At 43.0% G+C, this 18,457-nt stretch overlaps 4 protein-coding genes across 4 annotated transcripts; all 4 read left to right on the top strand.

Moving 5' to 3' along the window:
* Window positions 1–1,875: 1,875 nt before the first annotated feature.
* On the top strand, window positions 1,876–2,836 carry PtrM4_129450 (uncharacterized protein; the record flags this gene model as incomplete). The annotated part of the gene is made up of 2 exons (XM_066108930.1): window positions 1,876–2,752; window positions 2,829–2,836. The coding sequence occupies 2 exons, from the start codon at window positions 1,876–1,878 to the stop codon at window positions 2,834–2,836; spliced, it is 885 nt and encodes a 294-aa protein (XP_065960922.1).
* A 241-nt stretch (window positions 2,837–3,077) lies between these two features.
* Window positions 3,078–4,268, top strand: PtrM4_129460 (uncharacterized protein; the record flags this gene model as incomplete). The annotated part of the gene is made up of 1 exon (XM_066108931.1): window positions 3,078–4,268. The coding sequence occupies one exon, from the start codon at window positions 3,078–3,080 to the stop codon at window positions 4,266–4,268; it is 1,191 nt and encodes a 396-aa protein (XP_065960923.1).
* Window positions 4,269–4,620: 352 nt separating this feature from the next.
* Window positions 4,621–6,279, top strand: PtrM4_129470 (uncharacterized protein; the record flags this gene model as incomplete). The annotated part of the gene is made up of 1 exon (XM_066108932.1): window positions 4,621–6,279. One exon carries the CDS (start codon window positions 4,621–4,623, stop codon window positions 6,277–6,279), a length of 1,659 nt encoding a protein of 552 aa, XP_065960924.1.
* A 9,013-nt stretch (window positions 6,280–15,292) lies between these two features.
* PtrM4_129480 (uncharacterized protein) lies at window positions 15,293–16,846 on the top strand (the record flags this gene model as incomplete). Its single annotated transcript, XM_066108933.1, has 2 exons — window positions 15,293–15,406; window positions 16,595–16,846. 2 exons carry the CDS (start codon window positions 15,293–15,295, stop codon window positions 16,844–16,846), a joined length of 366 nt encoding a protein of 121 aa, XP_065960925.1.
* Between the last annotated feature and the right edge of the window lie 1,611 nt (window positions 16,847–18,457).

Below are 18,457 nucleotides of genomic sequence, written 5' to 3' on the forward strand. Positions count from 1 at the left end.
GTTAGTGCAGCGCATAAAGGGACGGTTCTTTAAAAAGAAACTACAGTCGGGTGACAAAAAGAAAGAGACTTTTTAAAATTTACCTTCTTCCATGCTCTATATCTAAAGAACTAGACTAGCTAGACTAATAATTCTTAGTTCTCTAGAAAGCTAAGAATATTGTCTTTAAGATGAGTTACTAAAAGGTATGCTAAGTAGGCTTACGTCTGCGTAACTCTAGTAGTGCTTAAGAGTAGAAAGAAGTAAGCTACTAATCTAAATATAACTAGAAAAATATTAAAATTTCAAAAAATATTTCAGCCTATCTAGAATTTTTAAACTTACTAGAATTAGTTGTTTAGACATGTTACTTTCTAAGTCACTTATTTCTTCTCTTTCTAATTGTTGATACGGCAAAGGTGAGGTTGAATCAAGTAACGGTCGTTGCAACGAGTTGAAGTAGATGGTTATAACTGATTAAAGGAGGTGGGCTGCAGCTCGTGTACGAACTGAATCCCACCCCACGGCACGGGCCACGCACGTAGTCACGTGCTCGCCACGTACATACGGTGGCTCGAAACTAAGAGTAACTAACACTAGCTATCTTTTCTTCTATCCTGTTAGTATCGCTATGAAACGCTTAAATCTGCGATAAAAACGCGCAGCTAGGTAGCAGCTAGTTTCTTATCTGTGACTAGTGTGAACTACCGTAGTTCCCTTCCTATTCTACTTATCTATCCTATCCCACTTATGTGTCTTATCTCGTCTAGGTATTATAAGGAGTTGGCTTAGTCGCCTTAAGGTGGCTAGGGCTATAAGTTGACATCGTTGTCTCGCGGAGGTCGTCGTTGTTAGGGGCTGTGGCCTAGTTGTTAGCTCAATCGACCTATCCCTAGACCTAGAGCTCTAGCTTATTAGTGTTAATAAGCTATTCTATTAAGGTGTTAGTAGCTACCTTAGTTATAACGTCTGCTAGGTTATTACGCCTATTAATCTAATAGATATCTGTGAGGTCACCTCGCTCGTAACCTTCACGGATAGCTATAATATTAATTATAAGGCGCTTCTCCTTAGTAGTGCTAAGCTTAACGAGGTATTCGTACAGGGAGAGGGAGTCCGTACATACAACAATTAGTACTTGTAGGAGGGATAGGCGGTCCATAATAATGTTAAGGGTAGATCTAATAGCGATGGTGTTGAGAAGATGTAAGGTTCAGTCCAGGTCGGCGGGGATGAGGCTCGTGGAAGTAAGCCCGAGCAGAAGGACCGACGCGGAATGATGATCTGTCATGTAAATCCCCAGATCATCATGATAATAAGAAGACAGAACAACAGCTCTTAGTGTAGTTCAATCCAATACGTGGTGACCTAACATACCTCTACTCGGTTCCCTATGGTAGTCATACCACCAGAGGAGACCTTGTTCCAATAGGTTATGAGCCCGGTTGCCTAACCCAACGTTATTGGTTTTAAACACCTAACCAAGTCACGAAGGACTTAGATTCGAGAAGGAATCAAAAACACTCACCCAAGTCACGAAGGACTTAGATTCAAGCAGGAATCGGAAAAGAGAAAAAGTCGTGTACAACGCGGTTGACACGCAACCATACTTACACACACCGTCTCCACGCTCGAGAACCGATAACGACTGCACCACCCGCAGAACATCGCCCGCATCGCCCGCATCGCCCGCATCGCCCGAATCAACCGCATCACCCGCACAAGATGGCTGCAGAGAAGGAAGAATGGAAGATCCCCCAGCTCACAGCCGAAAACCACGATACTTGGTTTCGCCGAAACAAGGTCAAGCTTAAGGGGAAGAAAGTCTTCTATGTCTGCGAGAAAAATCTGGTACAGCACTGTCAAATAGCAACAGCTAGTAGACTAACGGAGGCTATGGAAGAGTTGGAAATTGCTGAAACAGACAAGCATACCAAGATCCGCGTCAACATTGAAAAAAGAGACAAGTACCTAGAAGATGAAGCCACTGCAATCGATCTCTTGTTTCGGTCGCTTAGCGAGGATGACCAAGCCCTCATTGACGAATACGATACTGCCTTCCAATTCTGGGCCTACCTACAAAAGAAGTACACCCAAACTGACGCCACAACTGCCAACATATACATGACTAGAATTCAAACGTTCACATTTAATCCCGGGAACACGATTGTTGGATCATGGGAGAAGCTAAAGGACTACCGACGTAAACTTGTAGCAGCAGACGCCGACACCAACGGAGCTTACAAGGACTCTGCACTACTACTCGTTCTTATCAGATCACTTCCGAAAGAATTCAAGACTACGATTGACACCTTAAACGCCCAACTTAACCTCACGGTTGAACAGAAACTTAAGTTTCTGGAAGAGAAGGAGGTTCGAGACCAGCAAGACGCCAACGAAAAAGCTCTTCCAGCATTCCGAAAGACGGAGAAGTATGTTCCGCCTTACAGGCGTCGAAATCATAAGAACTCGCCACTATCGTCTGACTCCGAATCTGGTGCCAAATTCACGGTCCAATGCTTCCTTTGTGATGGAGCCCATGGCGTACGAGACTGCCCAAGACGTGAGAGAGCTCGAAAGCTCCTTAAGGAATACGACGCTAAGAAATCATCTAAGCTGCTCGTTAAGACACCTAAGCAAAGGAATTCCCACAAAAGGACTGGCAAAGCATATGGAGCCGAAGAAGTCAATTCAGAGTCAGATGAATTATCTGAGACCTCAGACTCCGAACCCGAGGAAATTGAGACATGCCGTCTCTCAAAAGACATCGTCGGTAAGGCCTCTCCATCTACCTGGGCTGCCGACACTGGCGCATCCTCTCACATGTCTGACCAACCCTCATTATTTAGACGAATGATTAAGATCAAACGAAGAGTCGTTCGGGTTGGAGGGGAGAATTATATGCGGACTGGAAAGGAGAAGCTCAAGTGGTGTGTAAGGATGGATCGTCGACATGGCTGTCAGAAGTACTGCTTGTACCTAACCTTGGAGTCAATTTGTTATCAGGAAGAAGAATTTGCGCAGCAAGCCTGAAGGGTCGTTTCAATTCACACGCACTATACTTCAAACTAGGAAAGAAGGTTATTATTGAAGCAACTATGGACGACGGCCTCTACGTAGTGTCACACATTGCCGATGGATACCAAGAAACAGCATTTCTAGGCACGGAACTCCATGCACCAGTTAAGAGCGAGCTTAAGGTTAATGAAAAGGAGAGATACTTGCTGTATCACAGACGCTTCGCACACCTAGGACCTGCAAAGATTGCTAAACTCCACGAAGTTACAACTCTCCAGAAGAAGATTCAAGTTCCAGAGAAGATAGAAATCTGCGAAGTGTGTTCTCTGACGAAAATGAAGAACAGCATCCCTAAGCAGCTGAGAGAGCATAAGGCCACGAAGCTAGCCTTAGTACAGTTTGACATTGCAGGACCCTTTCCAACATCTCTGCGAGGAAACAGGTGGTTCCTCCTTATTATTGACAGTTACACGCGAAAAAACTGGGTTATCCCGCTGAAGAAAAAGGGAGACGCACAAAGGGAACTCCAAATCTGGAAGACCTTTGTAGAACATCAAACTGGCGAAAAGGTTAAAGCTGCTGGAACTGACAACGCACCAGAACTTCTACAGCAAGCCGAGGAATGGAGAGTTACACAGGGCGTGGAAATTCAGCCTACAACAATTGCTTCCTCACACCAGAATGGACCAGCTGAGCGAAACATCCAAACCGCTGAAGCTGATATGAGAGCAATGCTGAAAGACGCTGGTTTACCAATTGAGTTTTGGGATGAAGCTGTCGAAGCAGACGCATACCTGCGAAACCGCACAAACACAGGACCCACGATCAATGGAAAGCAAGTCAGTCCTGAAGAGGCATTCACAGGAACGAAACCATCCATTGACCACATCCGTGTATGGGGAGCAAATGCTATTCTTACATCAACCCCAAAACGATTCCAGCAGACCAACGACATGACAAGCTCGTGGACCGTGGCAGAGTTGGAGTATTCATGGGATATTCTGAGACAACAAACAAGCAGTTCAAGTTCTATTCGCCAGAGCTTGGATACACCTCAAGGACAAGCCGATTATCAGTGGACGAATACACCCCTGGAGGAAAAGTTGAACTACGACTGCGAAACATACCAGCTGGACCACAAGGGACGCAGAATACGATGCCAGACCGAAAACCAAGAGGAAGACCTAGGAAGGATCTGGAATCATCTCCTGCAGAACCAATGGAACCACCTCCTGCCAAATCAATGGAACTATCTCCTGCAGAACCAATAGAACCATCTCCTGTCGAACTAATGGAACCATCTCCTGTCGAACCAATGGAACCATCTCCTGCAGAAATAGTGGAGCCAGTTCCCGAGAACCCAATAGAACTGTCGTCGGCAGAGCTAACTCCCGAACCAGTTAAGCGTCACAGAGGAAGACCAGGGAAGCTAACGACTATTCCCCTACTGCACCATCTGATGAGCGGGTTCCTAATCTTGTGGACGAAGAGGGACCCGAAGAACCGTATACCCAGTCTGTACGAGAAGAGGAGGCTCCACGATACTTCACCAGACAAGCCAAACGAAAGAGGTCTAACGAAGAGGTTGTTGAGGACGAGAGATTTAGCAAGATCGTTAAAGCTATGCTAGCCCAAGCTGGCCTTATAGAAGAGCAAACACGACTATCTGAGAAGGCTTTTGCAGCAACCGAGATCGCAGGAATCCAGATCCCCCAGACACACGAGCAAGCTATCAACGACCCAAAGTATGGAAAGCAATGGAAAGCAGCAATACTTGAAGAGATAATCGCGTTAATGGAGAATCGAACCTGGGAGGAAGTTCCAAAGCCAAAAGACGCGAACATGGTTGATTCAAAGTGGGTTTTTACAGTCAAAACAAATCTCGACGGGACTGTTGAGAGGTTTAAGGCACGCCTTGTGGCAAGAGGTTTTACGCAAGTACACGGAACAGACTACAACGAGACTTTCGCCCCGACAGTTCGCATGGACACCTTACGTCTGTTTATGGCCACTGTCGCAGCGGAAAACCTAGAATGTTTTCACTTTGACATCAAGAATGCTTTCACAGAGTCGCATTTGAAGGAAGAGATCTTTCTTAAGCAACCCCAGGGAGTAGAAGTTAAGAAAGGATACGTCCTTAAAGTTCTCCGCAGCCTATATGGACTCAAACAAGCTGCTCGTGACTGGAACTTGTTAATAAAGAAAGAACTTCTGGCATGGGGATTCGTGCAAAGCCTTGCCGACCCGTGCATGTTTATCCACGAAGAAAAACAACTCCGTATCCTCGTCTACGTTGACGACATTGCTGTTGCCGCAAAAGATCGAGCTCAAATTGATTGGTTCTACAAGAAGCTTTCTGGAAGATTCAACACCAAGAACCTAGGGGAGATTCATAAGATCCTTGGAGTACGAGTTACGCGAGACAGAAAGCGCCGCACAATCTACCTCGATCAAGAACAGTACATACACGCAGTACTTGACAAGTTTGGAATGTCTAGCAAACAACACAGAGACAAGAAGATTCCATCCGCAGATTACACGTCATTTAGGCCAGCCACTGACAACGACACCCGAATCGACATCACTGAATACCAGCAAGTGATAGGGAGCCTTATGTTTGCTATGGTTCTTACACGCCCAGACATTGCATTCACCCTCGGAAAGCTAAGCCAATACATGAGCGATCCAGCAGAACATCATGGCCATGCGTTGAAGAACCTGCTACGATATCTAAGGTCGACAGTAACAATGAAGCTACGCTACGGACCAGGGGGAGTACACTCGCAATTTGTCATCTACTCTGATGCTGACTGGGCAAGCGACATGGTAGACCGAAAGAGCGTTTCAGGGAGCACTGCAATGTTCTACGGAGGTCCAATATCATGGTCTAGCAAGAAGCAACGGTCTGTTGCAACGTCAAGCTGCGAATCTGAATACATCGCACTATCAACATGCTGTAAGCAAGGCCAGTGGATTGCTCAAATGTTCAGAGATCTTGGGTTCCCAAAGTACATTGGAAAAGACACCAACAAGGTCCAGATGCTAGGAGATAACCAGGGTGCCATTGCACTTACAAAGAACCCTCACCTTCACGAAAGATCAAAGCACATCGACGTCTGTTATCATTTTATCAGAGACCTAGCAGAACAAGGTAAACTCGACGTGGCCTACGTGCCAACTGTAGATATGGTGGCTGATGGAATGACAAAGCCGTTGCAGCGAGTCGCATTCGAGAAATTCAAGAACCAATTAGGAGTTGTCCTTAGACCGGACCTGCCCTGAGGGGAGTGTTGAGAAGATGTAAGGTTCAGTCCAGGTCGGCGGGGATGAGGCTCGTGGAAGTAAGCCCGAGCAGAAGGACCGACGCGGAATGATGATCTGTCATGTAAATCCCCAGATCATCATGATAATAAGAAGACAGAACAACAGCTCTTAGTGTAGTTCAATCCAATACGTGGTGACCTAACATACCTCTACTCGGTTCCCTATGGTAGTCATACCACCAGAGGAGACCTTGTTCCAATAGATGGCAATTTTAATACTATAGGCTATTGCGTAGATCTTAGAGGTAAGAACACTATAGGTGATTCGCTTGCAGTTAAGAGAGGACTAATAGATAATGTTACCGCAGATAGTAAAGCTAGTATTATTAGTAATCTCGTTGCCTAGGATAATTATATATCCTATCTATAAACTTATATCCTTATTATTAGCAAACGAGGCGTTAACAAAGGTAAATAGCTTAAGATCTATTATCTTTAGCTAGACGTATAATAGTCTACGTTAACGTTCTGCTTTTGCTAGATAATACGCTTATTTAATCTAGATATTTCTTCTTTTGTAGTGTTAGTAGTCGTCTGTGCGGCGGTAGCGAGGTTAAAACTAGCTTCTAGTTAGCAGATAGAAGCAATACACGCCCCGCAGGCTCGCTGTTAGATATATAACTTCTAATCTATAGCTGCCTTAAGTTTCTCGCCCTAGCGTTTCTAGATAAGGGAGATAGTGTTGCTATCTATTGTGTTAACGCAGCTGTTAAAGTCGATTTTATTATCCTTAGTAAGGACCTCTTTCTCCTTCGCGTTAAAGCAGAGCTCGTCTTTCTCCTTAGTAGCAAACTGCTCGTTAGATAGACTAAGCGTATTATTAGTCTAGATACCTATAATCCTAACGCTAGCTGCCGTTAACTTAGAGATAAGGAGGTATAGGTTATACGTAGACGTCTCTATCTATAGCTTATTAGTGTAGTGCTTAAAGTACGTAGACTACTAATACGCTCTAGCTTCTACAATACCGTATTGTCAGATTGAGGCGAGGTTTTGCTTCATGATCGAGCCGATGGTGGTTGGGGAAGGACATGAGACCCCCAAACCAGGGCTAGCGCCGGGACTTAGCACTGCCAAGCCCGAGGCGAGGCCACCTCCCACAGACAGAGCCGTAGACAGAGACAGACAATAGACACCTCGATTCGACCCTATAAAAATCTAACAATTAAGAGTCTCACTGCCCATACTGAGTGTAGAAGTATTAATTAAAGTTACTTTATACTACAAATACTGTCATTATAACGATCCCTACGCTACAACACGTAAGCGCCGAACCAAAGAATTATTAAAACTTATTAATAAGATGTCTATACTATTAAACAGAGATCTAATAGTGATCCTAACGGATTATACTAATTAGGCTAAATAGTACTAACAACTATAAGCAGAATGGGCCGCATACTAAGTGTAGAAAAAGGTAGATCTAAAGCAACGCGAGATCCCTCTAATAGAACTACAATTACTACTAGCTCTACTTATTAGAAGCTATTAGCCATCAACTACAGCGACGAATCTGCACGTTACTTAATATCGCTAAGCGATCGGCGACGATAGCGCGAAAACGCCAGCCTACGTACTAGTACGACCCTCAGACCTCGCGACGAACGCGAAGACGTCCTATAAAGAAGATGTCGATTATTACGAAATATAACTAGAAGAGTTTAGAATACTTAACTAGAGATATTAATAAAAGCGGACTAGACTTAGAAAGCTTACTAAGCATATAAGGAAGACTGTGTTATAACACCTCTTCTACAAATACTGTAAGGTAGGTCTTTCCTATTAGTAGTAGATCGAAACTTTAGCCGCAAATGTTAGGATTAATATAAAGGAGGAACTTAAACGTGCAAGAGAACGTTACCTTATAGCCTAAAAACCGATGAGGTTGTTAGCACAGTAAGAGACCTAGCTAACTAAGATAGACTATGTAATTACGGAAGGGAAGGCACTTAGTATACCTAAATACTAAGACAAAGAGTTTATTAAGGACTTTGTTAAAGCAGTTCTTAAACTATTACTAGAATAGACTACCACGTTCATAGCTGCTGGAAATAAAGACCCACGTTTCACTGTACGGATGATAATTAAATAGTTCTAAGAGTACGCTTTATTATTACATCTAATTAAATATAAGGTCCTAAAGGCTGCCTTTATAGTAGGTAAACTTTAACTAAACGGCGAAGACGTAGATAACGCCGCTGAAAAGGCCCTAGGAAAGCGAGGTCGCGTCAAAAGCTAAAGGACTCCTAGACTAGGCAAGGATAGGAAACAATGCAAGGTATGCGACTAATAGCATAAACTAAAGGATTATTAGTACGCGTTTCCGCACAACGCCCCTGTTTAGTAGAAGCTACGTAAAACACTAAAGACGATGGCTTAGTACTAAATTAATAGCGACACTAATCTCAAACAAGAGATAAGAGGAGCTAAGAGAGCTAAATTAGGGACACCCTAGATTAAGAAGTTATAGAGCACTTTAGTAGAGGATACTATTAAGTAACTAGAAGGCTAGAATATAGGCTAGATTAACCTTATAATATTTGCCTTATTATTTATAGTAAAGGAATCTAAGTACCCACTTTAACGTTCTTATATGATAGGCTCTAGAACTACTATACATGTCGGCAACGACCTTAGACGATTTACGGATATTCGACCGCTAATAATAGGAGACTTCCTCTAGGCAGGCAATACAAGGGTGTAGATTAGGGTATATAGTTTAGTTACTCTAAGAGTGGATAGCGTAGACGGTTACCGTCTCCTCTACCTCAAGAACGTCGCCTACTACCCTAACCTACACTACAGTCTTGTCTCCTTCTAGATACTCCGCCAGCAAGGTCTTTAGTAGGACACTAAATCTAACCTAATAATCTTCTAACGGTCTGACGATAGCGAACTAGCAGTACTACACGAGAAGTACAGACAATAGATACTAGAACTTAATAACGCTAAGGCGCGAGTAGCGTTTTTAACGCAGCAGCTAACGCGCAGGATAGCTATATAAAAATAAGCTAAGGCTATAGTCTAGCATAAGAGACTTAGCCACCCTAGACCTTGTCAAAAGGGTAAAGTGGAGGACGTTCGCTAATAGACTTATGTAATGCTATTAGGTAGAACTAGCGGAAGTAGAGAACTAGATTTATAAAGTAATGAAAGAGGAGTTAGACACCGAGCTAGTAGAGGTGTCTATAGAAGATTATATACAGATACCTAAGTGCTCTAGAAGATTCTTCTTACTAAGCGTAATACTTAGGCTGCGTAATCTATTATGTAATAGATTACGCGTACAGAGTAAGCACACGTAAGCTTATTAATCCCTAACTATATCTAGTATAGTATCGGTCCGTCCAACGTAAGCTTATTTATGCCTATCTTTACAACACCTTACACCTTACTTAGGCTAAACCTAGATAGCACTACCGCGATCGTTAAGATTAACGGTAAGCTAATAACCTTTTAGACTACTGTTGTCCACCTATACTACTATAATAATAGACACGTACCCCCCTAACTATACTTAGGGGCTGTATCGCCCTAGCTGTATAGGCAGGATAACAACGGCAGCCTCGCTAATAGAGATAGTAACTACGTCCTAGAACAACCTCTAGCTTAATAAGGTTGTGGTCGACCTAAGGGATCTAAGAATAAACCTAAGCTATTACTCTAGGCAATAACTACCTCTAGCGGAACTCTCTACGCAGCATATCTAACATAGAGAGAATAGGATAACCTCGTCCTTACTTATACCTTACGATCTACTAGCAAGATTACTACGCTAGGGCAGCCCTTTAAGAAGCTAACCTAGACTAATATTAACGCACTTATCGCTTCTAGCGTTTTTAAGTTTAAAGTATATAACCCTAAGATCTATAGTAGTATCTATATCTTTTAGTCGCGTATCGTTAATAAGGTAAAGGGTAAGACTACTAATTAGCCCTATAAAAAATCCTAGCTAATTATCTAGGGCTACAATAACAGCAATAAGGCTCTTGTCCTTACCTAAAGCCCTACTATCTAGCGAGCGAGCTAACGTCTTATTATTGCCCTCGCTCTGTCTCTTATTGCTAAGGGCATGATACTGTAGCTCTAAGATATCACCTAGGCGTATACCTAGTCTAATAGTACCCTCTAGTAGACTATTATCGCTAATCTCCCTATTTAGCTCCGCGGATTGTACCTAGACGGGATAATTATGGTCGTAATTAAGCCTCTATACGTGTCAGATTTTTATGGGGTCGGATCGAGGTGTCTATTGTCTGTCTCTGTCTACGGCTCTGTCTGTGGGAGGTGGCCTCGCCTCGGGCTTGGCAGTGCTAAGTCCCGGCGCTAGCCCTGGTTTGGGGGTCTCATATCCTTCCCTAACCACCATCGGCTCGATCATAAAGCAAAACCTCGCCTTAATCTAATACACCCCCTTAGCTCGGCGCTCCTTAGCAGCCTAAGCTAGAGTAGTCTTTGCGACATTTATACTAGACTATATAATAAGACTTTCCATCTTCTCTAGAATTTCCTCTAGATCTACTTCCTCTACGTCTCGTTCCTTTACTTTAACTAGTCTAACCTGCGTTAAGAACTAGGGCTAGTTGTTAGCAGGCAGGGTCTTCGTAAAACTATCGGCGAGTATTTTGCTAGATAGTATATATACGACTCTAATAGACTTTTACTTTACCTCTTGCCTTAGCTAGTAATTATGGATATTCACGTAACGGAGTTTCGTTGTTAGCTAAGAGATCTCCTCGTTAATTAGCTAGATCGTCTGCGTATTATCGCACTATATCGTAATTATCTTCTCTATTAACTCTAACCGAAGCTCCTCTAGTAGCATCCGCATAAATATAGACTTCTTAGCTACTTACGATAGCGCGAGGAGTTCTGCTTTAGTCGTAGATGTTATAATAGTATCTTATTTATTCGCCCTCTATGCGATTAGTCCTCTAAATAGCTTAATAACGTACCCTTAGGAGCTCTTACGATCTGCGGTGTTATCTGTAAAGGATAAATTGCTAGCTACTACTAATTAGTCGTCTCCTCTAAATAACAAGGATAGGAGCTCGGTTAACTCTAGGTATAACAGCACTTAGTTAGCGGCTTCTTAATATAGTAGACTAGGGCTTATAAGGAACTAGGCGAGTCGTGATACTAGGAATGCGATATTAGGTCGGGTGTTAACGGCGGCGAAGAGTAACAATCTAATCTTGCGTTAACATAAGTTAATCTCTCTAGGAGTCGCTAAACCCTTACGTATAACTAGTTTAACTCTACCTATTAGTATGTTATATTATTAGTCCTTATTTATTGCTAGCCGTATAATTTTCTTAATATAAGCTTTCTATAATAGCTAGATCTTTCGCTCTCTTAGTCCTATATAACTTCTACTCCTAAAAACCACTATAAATTCTTTCCTCTAGTTAGGGTGTATTACTGTTTTAGTTCCTCTTTTACTCTCTAAGCTACTTCCGCGTGCTATTTCGAAAAGGCAAGGATAATATTATTAATATAAAAGAAGATAAACACCCTATTTTAGATTGTATAGCAAGGTTCGTAGGGAACTAGCGAGAACCCGATTTCTAGAAGGAAGGTAGTAAAGTATCTTTGCTAGAGTAATAGCGAGATCTATAAGCCGTACAGCGCTTTATTTAGTTATAGTATTATTCCCCACTTCTTATATCCTAGGGGTATCCGTATATATACTATTCAATTAATATCTACGTTCACGAAAGCGTTTAATACGTTGTATTGCTTTAGCTCTAGGTTAAACTAAGCCGCAATTAACACTAGCATCTAAAACGATCTTCCGGCTAGTATAGTAGCGTAGGTTTCTTATGCAGTGATATTTCGTTGCTAGTCTCTACGCACTACTAATCGCTCCTTATACTTCTAGAATTAATGGTGCTTATTAAATTTATAGGTATATACCTACATTAAGTCTAGTACCTACTAGTTAGTCTTCTAAGCTATCTTTGCTAAGACCTCTAACTAAGATCTAGTTTCCTTATAGCTCTAAAGGTGTGTAATCTTAGCCTCTTTAAAAAGATAGAATAACTCGTAATTCTCTAGTAGGCCGTTCGATTAGGGAGTTAGTAGTGGCTAGCTATAATAAGGCTTCTTGCTATTTCGTATTATACGTTTAAGCTTTGCCTTATCTAGTCGCTCTCTTACTAAGTTTTAAACGTTTCCTGCCTTAGTGCCTACTATAAAGGCGGCTGCCTATAGCTCCTTTAACATCCTATATTCTAGATAGAGGATACTACTCGTAAGACCTTATTTGCTGTAGCTAGTGTTAAGACTTTATTTCCCGTAGGTAGTCTCTTTAGATTATAGGCTGTAGCCTCCGGCATCGTATTGTTTGCGTAGAACGCTTACGGATAGACTATATTCGCGCTGTGCGCTAGTCTGTATACTATGTTCGCCGTAGCTAGTATTAAGACCTTATTTCCTTTAGGCAGTCTCTTCGGATTGTAGGCCGTAGCCTCTAGCATTGCATTATCCGCGTAGAACGCCTGCGGATAGACTATGTTCGCGCTGTGCGCCAGTCTGTATACTATGTTCGCCGTAGCTAGTGTTAAGACCTTATTTCCCGTAGGCAGTCTCTTTAGATTGTAGGCCGTAGCCTCTAGTATTATCGTCCCTAAAGGGTTGTTATATATTAGTTAGCATTTAAGTAAGTAGTGCTGCTAGTAGGGGCGTATATAGTAGCGTTAGATAAGGTACTACCTTCTTTCCCACCCTATTATACTCGAGCCGCCTATTTTCTAGCGCTCTAGCAATAGTCTTATCTTTGTAGAAAGTTCTAAGTTCTTCCCGTGTGGGATTTAGTCTAGGAGGTAGTTTAATAGTTCAAATCTATGCTGCTATCTCTTCTATAGTGCTATGTATAAGATTATCTATAACCTCTTTATACTCTCTACTATATATAACTTCCTCGTCGAATACAACATCGCGAGTGCTAATAACCTTGCCTATAGATAGTACCTATACTTAGAATATACTCGTTGAACGATAACTAACTAAGTACCCTATTTAGGCTTTTAGGTTAAATCTCTATAGACGTCCTTTTCCTCGCTTCGTGTTATCCGTTATCGTAAATGCCTTATAGCTGTACGCTCGTAAATGCGATAGGTTAGGCTTACGTAGTAATGTAATAACTCCGTTCTAGAAAGTAATTACCGTAAAGTATATCTCGTATAGAGATCTATAGCGGTTCTAATATTTTAGCGTCTTATTATGTAAGTAGACGGTGGTCTAGGCGATTTCTAGCTATTAGTTCTACGGTAGATGTGTATTAAGTTGTATTGCTCGACCCTTTTCTTTTACTACACCCCCTAAGCGTTCGGCTCCTCCGTTTTGCGCTTGCGTATTAGGGGCGGAAGGCTCGAGTACTATACCTCTTGTTCTGCACTATCTAGCGACCTCTAGCTTTACGGAAAATATCTCGTTATCTATCTTAATAACCTTTACTATTATACTAAATTGATTTATTATAAAGGTAACGAACATCTTAAGGCTCTTAAGGATAACTCTTACTATTTAGTTATTACTAAGATAGAAATCCTATATATATCCTATATATATCCTGTAACGCGGTAGTAAATAAGCATCTAACTCTTCTCTTTAATCGTACTTTCTTCTTCCTAGTCGTGAAAGTTAATTGCAACTCGCTCTCCTAGACTTTCTAAAATAGTCTAGGGCGTCTGTCATATTATTCGCTTCGACTTTAATATCCTATAAGCATCGCATTTTACCGTAGGGACCCTAACGATCTTCACCCCCCTAGATTAGTTTACTAGGTGTTCTAGGGCGTTAGGTCAGTTGTAAAGATAGGCATAAATAAGCTTACGTTGGACGGACCGATACTATACTAGATATAGTTAGGGATTAATAAGCTTACGTGTGCTTACTCTGTACGCGTAATCTATTACATAATAGATTACGCAGCCTAAGTATTACGCTTAGTAAGAAGAATCTTCTAGAGCACTTAGGTATCTGTATATAATCTTCTATAGACACCTCTACTAGCTCGGTGTCTAACTCCTCTTTCATTACTTTATAAATCTAGTTCTCTACTTCCGCTAGTTCTACCTAATAGCATTACATAAGTCTATTAGCGAACGTCCTCCACTTTACCCTTTTGACATAAGGGCTAGTTTATCCCTTGTTCTTACGCTGGACCTTAACGTCGCTCTAGAGTAGGAGGAGGAGGACCTTAGTAACGTTAGGCCTATTGCGGGTTACTAGCGCATCCTAAACCTATGTCGCAGCCTCAAGCTTATAGATCCTACTTATAGCTTTGTGTACAGCGGTAGCTTAGGCTGCGATTAATAGGGACGGAGGGGAGGTCTTTACGAGTTAGGGATATGTCCTAAAGACGAGGAGGGTTAGGATAAGGCTGTTAGGGCTAGTATTATTATTAATAGCTTTAATAGCTATCTAGAGCTAGTGTTTAGGTAGAGTAGTAGTGCCTAGTTCACTAGTAATAATCTTAAAGGCATAGCGGATAACTACAGTCGGGTGACAAAAAGAAAGAGACTTTTTAAAATTTACCTTTTTCTAAGCTCTATATCTAAAGAACTAGACTAGCTAGACTGATAATTTTTGGTTCACTAAAAAGCTAAGAACATTTTCTTTAAGATAGGTTACTAAAAAGTATGCTAAGTAAGCTTACGTCTGCGTAACTCTAGTAGTGTTTAAGAGTAGAAAAAAGTAAGCTAAAAATCTAAGTATAACTGTCACGGTTTCGTGACGTGAGCGTTCCGTCTCGGAACCGTTCCGACGCATGGACCACTTAATGGACCATGCGCCCATGTACATATTCGCTCCTACGCTCCTTACGAGCTCTCTACTGCAATAGCTTTGTTACTCTATATACATTAATTGTCTAACTATTGTGAGACCCTTACACGTTATTGCAGTTAATTAAACCCTGCCTTAGCGACGCCTGTTAAGAGACAGCCGCCGCCGCCACCGCCGCTGACATGGCGAACCCAGACTCCCCGCACCCTAAAGTATCCCGCGAACCTAGTCCCGCACACCGCGCTTCTCAGCGACAAGAGACCCCCGAGACCTCTAAGCCTATAACACTAACCGCTGTTCTAAGCTATTAGCGTTTAACTATAGCGGCCGCGAATCGCGCCCGTAAACCTACTAGCGACCCTCACGAGGACGCGCCTAGCAACACGACCGCCTCTGGCACGAACTCTCAGCCCCCTGTCTATACCCACGCAACTTCCTAATTCCAGCCCTTACAAGGGGACCTCTTCCGCGCTCCTGCTACTGTTAGCCGCTCTTTTAGTAAACCCAACGTCACAGAGCGCATCCCCACAGTCCTAGGTTAATAGAACTCTTCTTACTACGGCGACGATGCGCTTAACGACAACTTTGTCGACAGCCCCTAGGCACCTAAACAAAGGCTTAATATCTCTAACGACGAAGATAAGCCCTCTAAGCTACTAACTACGATTACTACCTATTCTCCCGCTAGGAAAGTCGCGTTCGCTCCTCCAACAACTACACAACAAGGTTGATAGTTCTTAGAACTTTAGACCGTCCGCTACCCCTCCCTTAGTAAGCACCTTTATTAGGCGTGCGCTAATAACGACACCGACCTCGGCGCCAAAGCCTAGGCAAGCCTAGCTCCGTCGCGCTCCCTATCACCTTCTACTAGTCGTATTAACTTCGAGAACTAACCATCTACCACCTTCGTCGTCCCACAGGATAACGATCCCGCCACATATAATATATAGGAAACTAACTAGGACAGTATAGCTAGTAAGAAGGAGGAAGTTAACATTACTACCTTAGAAGACCTCAGCGCTAGCAATAAGCTAGTCTTGCTTTATTCTAACATAGTGACTTAAGTTAGGGATATATAGCGCGACTTACTCCACGAACGCCAACGCTACGACCGCGCCTGTAACTAGCTCCTCAACTAATCGCGAGTTATCTACAAACTACGCGACATAGCACAAGATACCTAGGAAGGGCTAGAAGGCTATAAGGGCGACCTTGCCAATGCCTATTCTAGGTACGAGGTTCTTAAGGACGAGCTCCGCGTCGCTAAAGAACAGCTAAGCGCCGCCGACGCTTAGGTCACGCGCCTTACTAAACAACTTCGCGACGTTTGAGGCACTGCCCACACTAATTATTAGAACTATTAACAAGTGTGCGAGAAAGTTAAGCAGCTTACCGTTAGCAAAGCTAGCTACAAAATAAAGTACTAAGAAGAATTTAAAGCTTACTAACTTACCTAAGCGACTATAAACTCTCTTTTAGTCTAGCTGCGAAAGGCTAAGGCCGCGGCTAAACCTGCTAAATGCACACGCGCTGGCCCTACTCCCCCCCATTACTCAGACTCTGAGCCGGATGATGAGGAGGACTTCAACCCTTATCGTCGCTCTCGTTCCCCAGCTCGCCGCGCACGCCCTCGCTCACGCTCCGCCGAAGACGACCGTCGTCGACCTAGGCCCAAGAAGCCAGAACCTGAGGTGTTCTCTAGTAAAGATACCTCTCACGTCGACTATCTTAAATAGAAGATGGACGTCCTCGACTAGTTTGACGACTACGCCCGTAACTACTCCACTAAAGCCTAAAAGCTTAGCTACATCTAATAGAAGACTAAGGAGAAAGCCTTTGGATATATCTAGTATAGCTTCCTAGACCCGGGCGTCGAGTTCGTCTATAGTGATAAAGCCTAGTCTATTCTAGACAGTGTCTTTAAGACCATTAACACTATAATTAAAGCGCAAGCGCTCTACGAGAGTAACAAGTCCTACATAAAGCACAGCGAGTCTATAGGCGAGTATATCGCCCGCTTTAACGTCGGCACCTCCGCCCTCCGCTAGGCTGACGCGCTAAAGATCTAATTTATGCGTAATCGCCTCCCTACATAGTTCTGCGACTAGACCGCTATAAAGGTTATAGAGCCTAATCTTACCTTCCTTAATTTCTGCAACATCCTCCGCTACCTTAAACAAGCTAACCCCACGCGCTCGACAGCCGGTGGAGGCCGTAGTAGCGGTAGCGGCGGTGGAGGCAACAACGGCGGTAACAAGAACACGTCCTCTAACAACACTAGCAGTTCTAGGTTAGGAGCAGGCCTACGCGGCCGCACCGACCTTTAGGTTAAGGTCCTCCGCCACATAAACCGTTGTTTTAACTACACCTGTAAGAACTACAGCTATAAGGCTATAGGCGGCTATTACTTAGGTTAAGCCCCTTTACTATTTAACACGTTCCTTAAAGTACAGGACGCCCTAGAAAAGGCAATCGCTAACGGAGGCAAGCCTGTAGGCGACCTAGCTCGTCCTAAAACTCCCTAAGGCGCCGCTATCGGCGTTAATGCGGTAAATGCTCTTAAGACTCCTCCCTAGTCTCTAGAAAACTAGTTGTCCCTGGCGATAGTCGCTACTAGGGACCCCTACGGCATAAGAAACTAACCCTAGCACAACTAGCACTAATTCCCCTTATACCTAAGTCCCTAGCTAGTTCACTACCGTTCCTATACGTCGAAGACAGCAATAAAGAAGAAGAGTTACCTCTAAAACGCTTTATTACTAACTCTCCGACGTCCCTTCCCCTAGTAGAAGATAGCACTAATGTTAAAGATAATCCTAATCTAACCCTTAAGGCGATCGCAGATCGTGTTAAAGCTCTTAAACAATAGAGTATAACAGGGTCTTAGATCACTATCTTAACTATTGCTGCCGCCGCTATACGCGGTGACGTGTACTAACCCCTCGTGGGTCAGCAATTAGTCTTTAATGGAACTATTTTATTATCGAACTACTCTTCTACTCCACAACACGTCGAAATAATAGGTGACACTAGCTGTGCTTCTCTATTCCTCGATTCTTCTTATGCCCGCGCATATAAATATAAACTTATACCGCTTAATAAACCCGCTACTCTCGAACTCACGGATAGCTCCTAAGTTATTAGCGTAACTTATATAGCTCGCGTTACAGTCTCCTTTAGTAACTATACAGAAGACGTTCTCGCTTATATAACTAAGCTCTTAGGTGTTTAGATAATCCTAGGCACCCCGTAGTTCTAGACCTATAAACTACAGGTTAACTAGACTAATATGTCCTTAACATTCAGTTTAGAACATTGCCTCTACGAGTGTATACACGATTACCGTC

This window comes from Pyrenophora tritici-repentis, chromosome 7 (genome assembly GCF_003171515.1).
Source record: "Pyrenophora tritici-repentis strain M4 chromosome 7, whole genome shotgun sequence".
In the NCBI taxonomy this organism is placed as follows: domain Eukaryota; kingdom Fungi; phylum Ascomycota; class Dothideomycetes; order Pleosporales; family Pleosporaceae; genus Pyrenophora; species Pyrenophora tritici-repentis.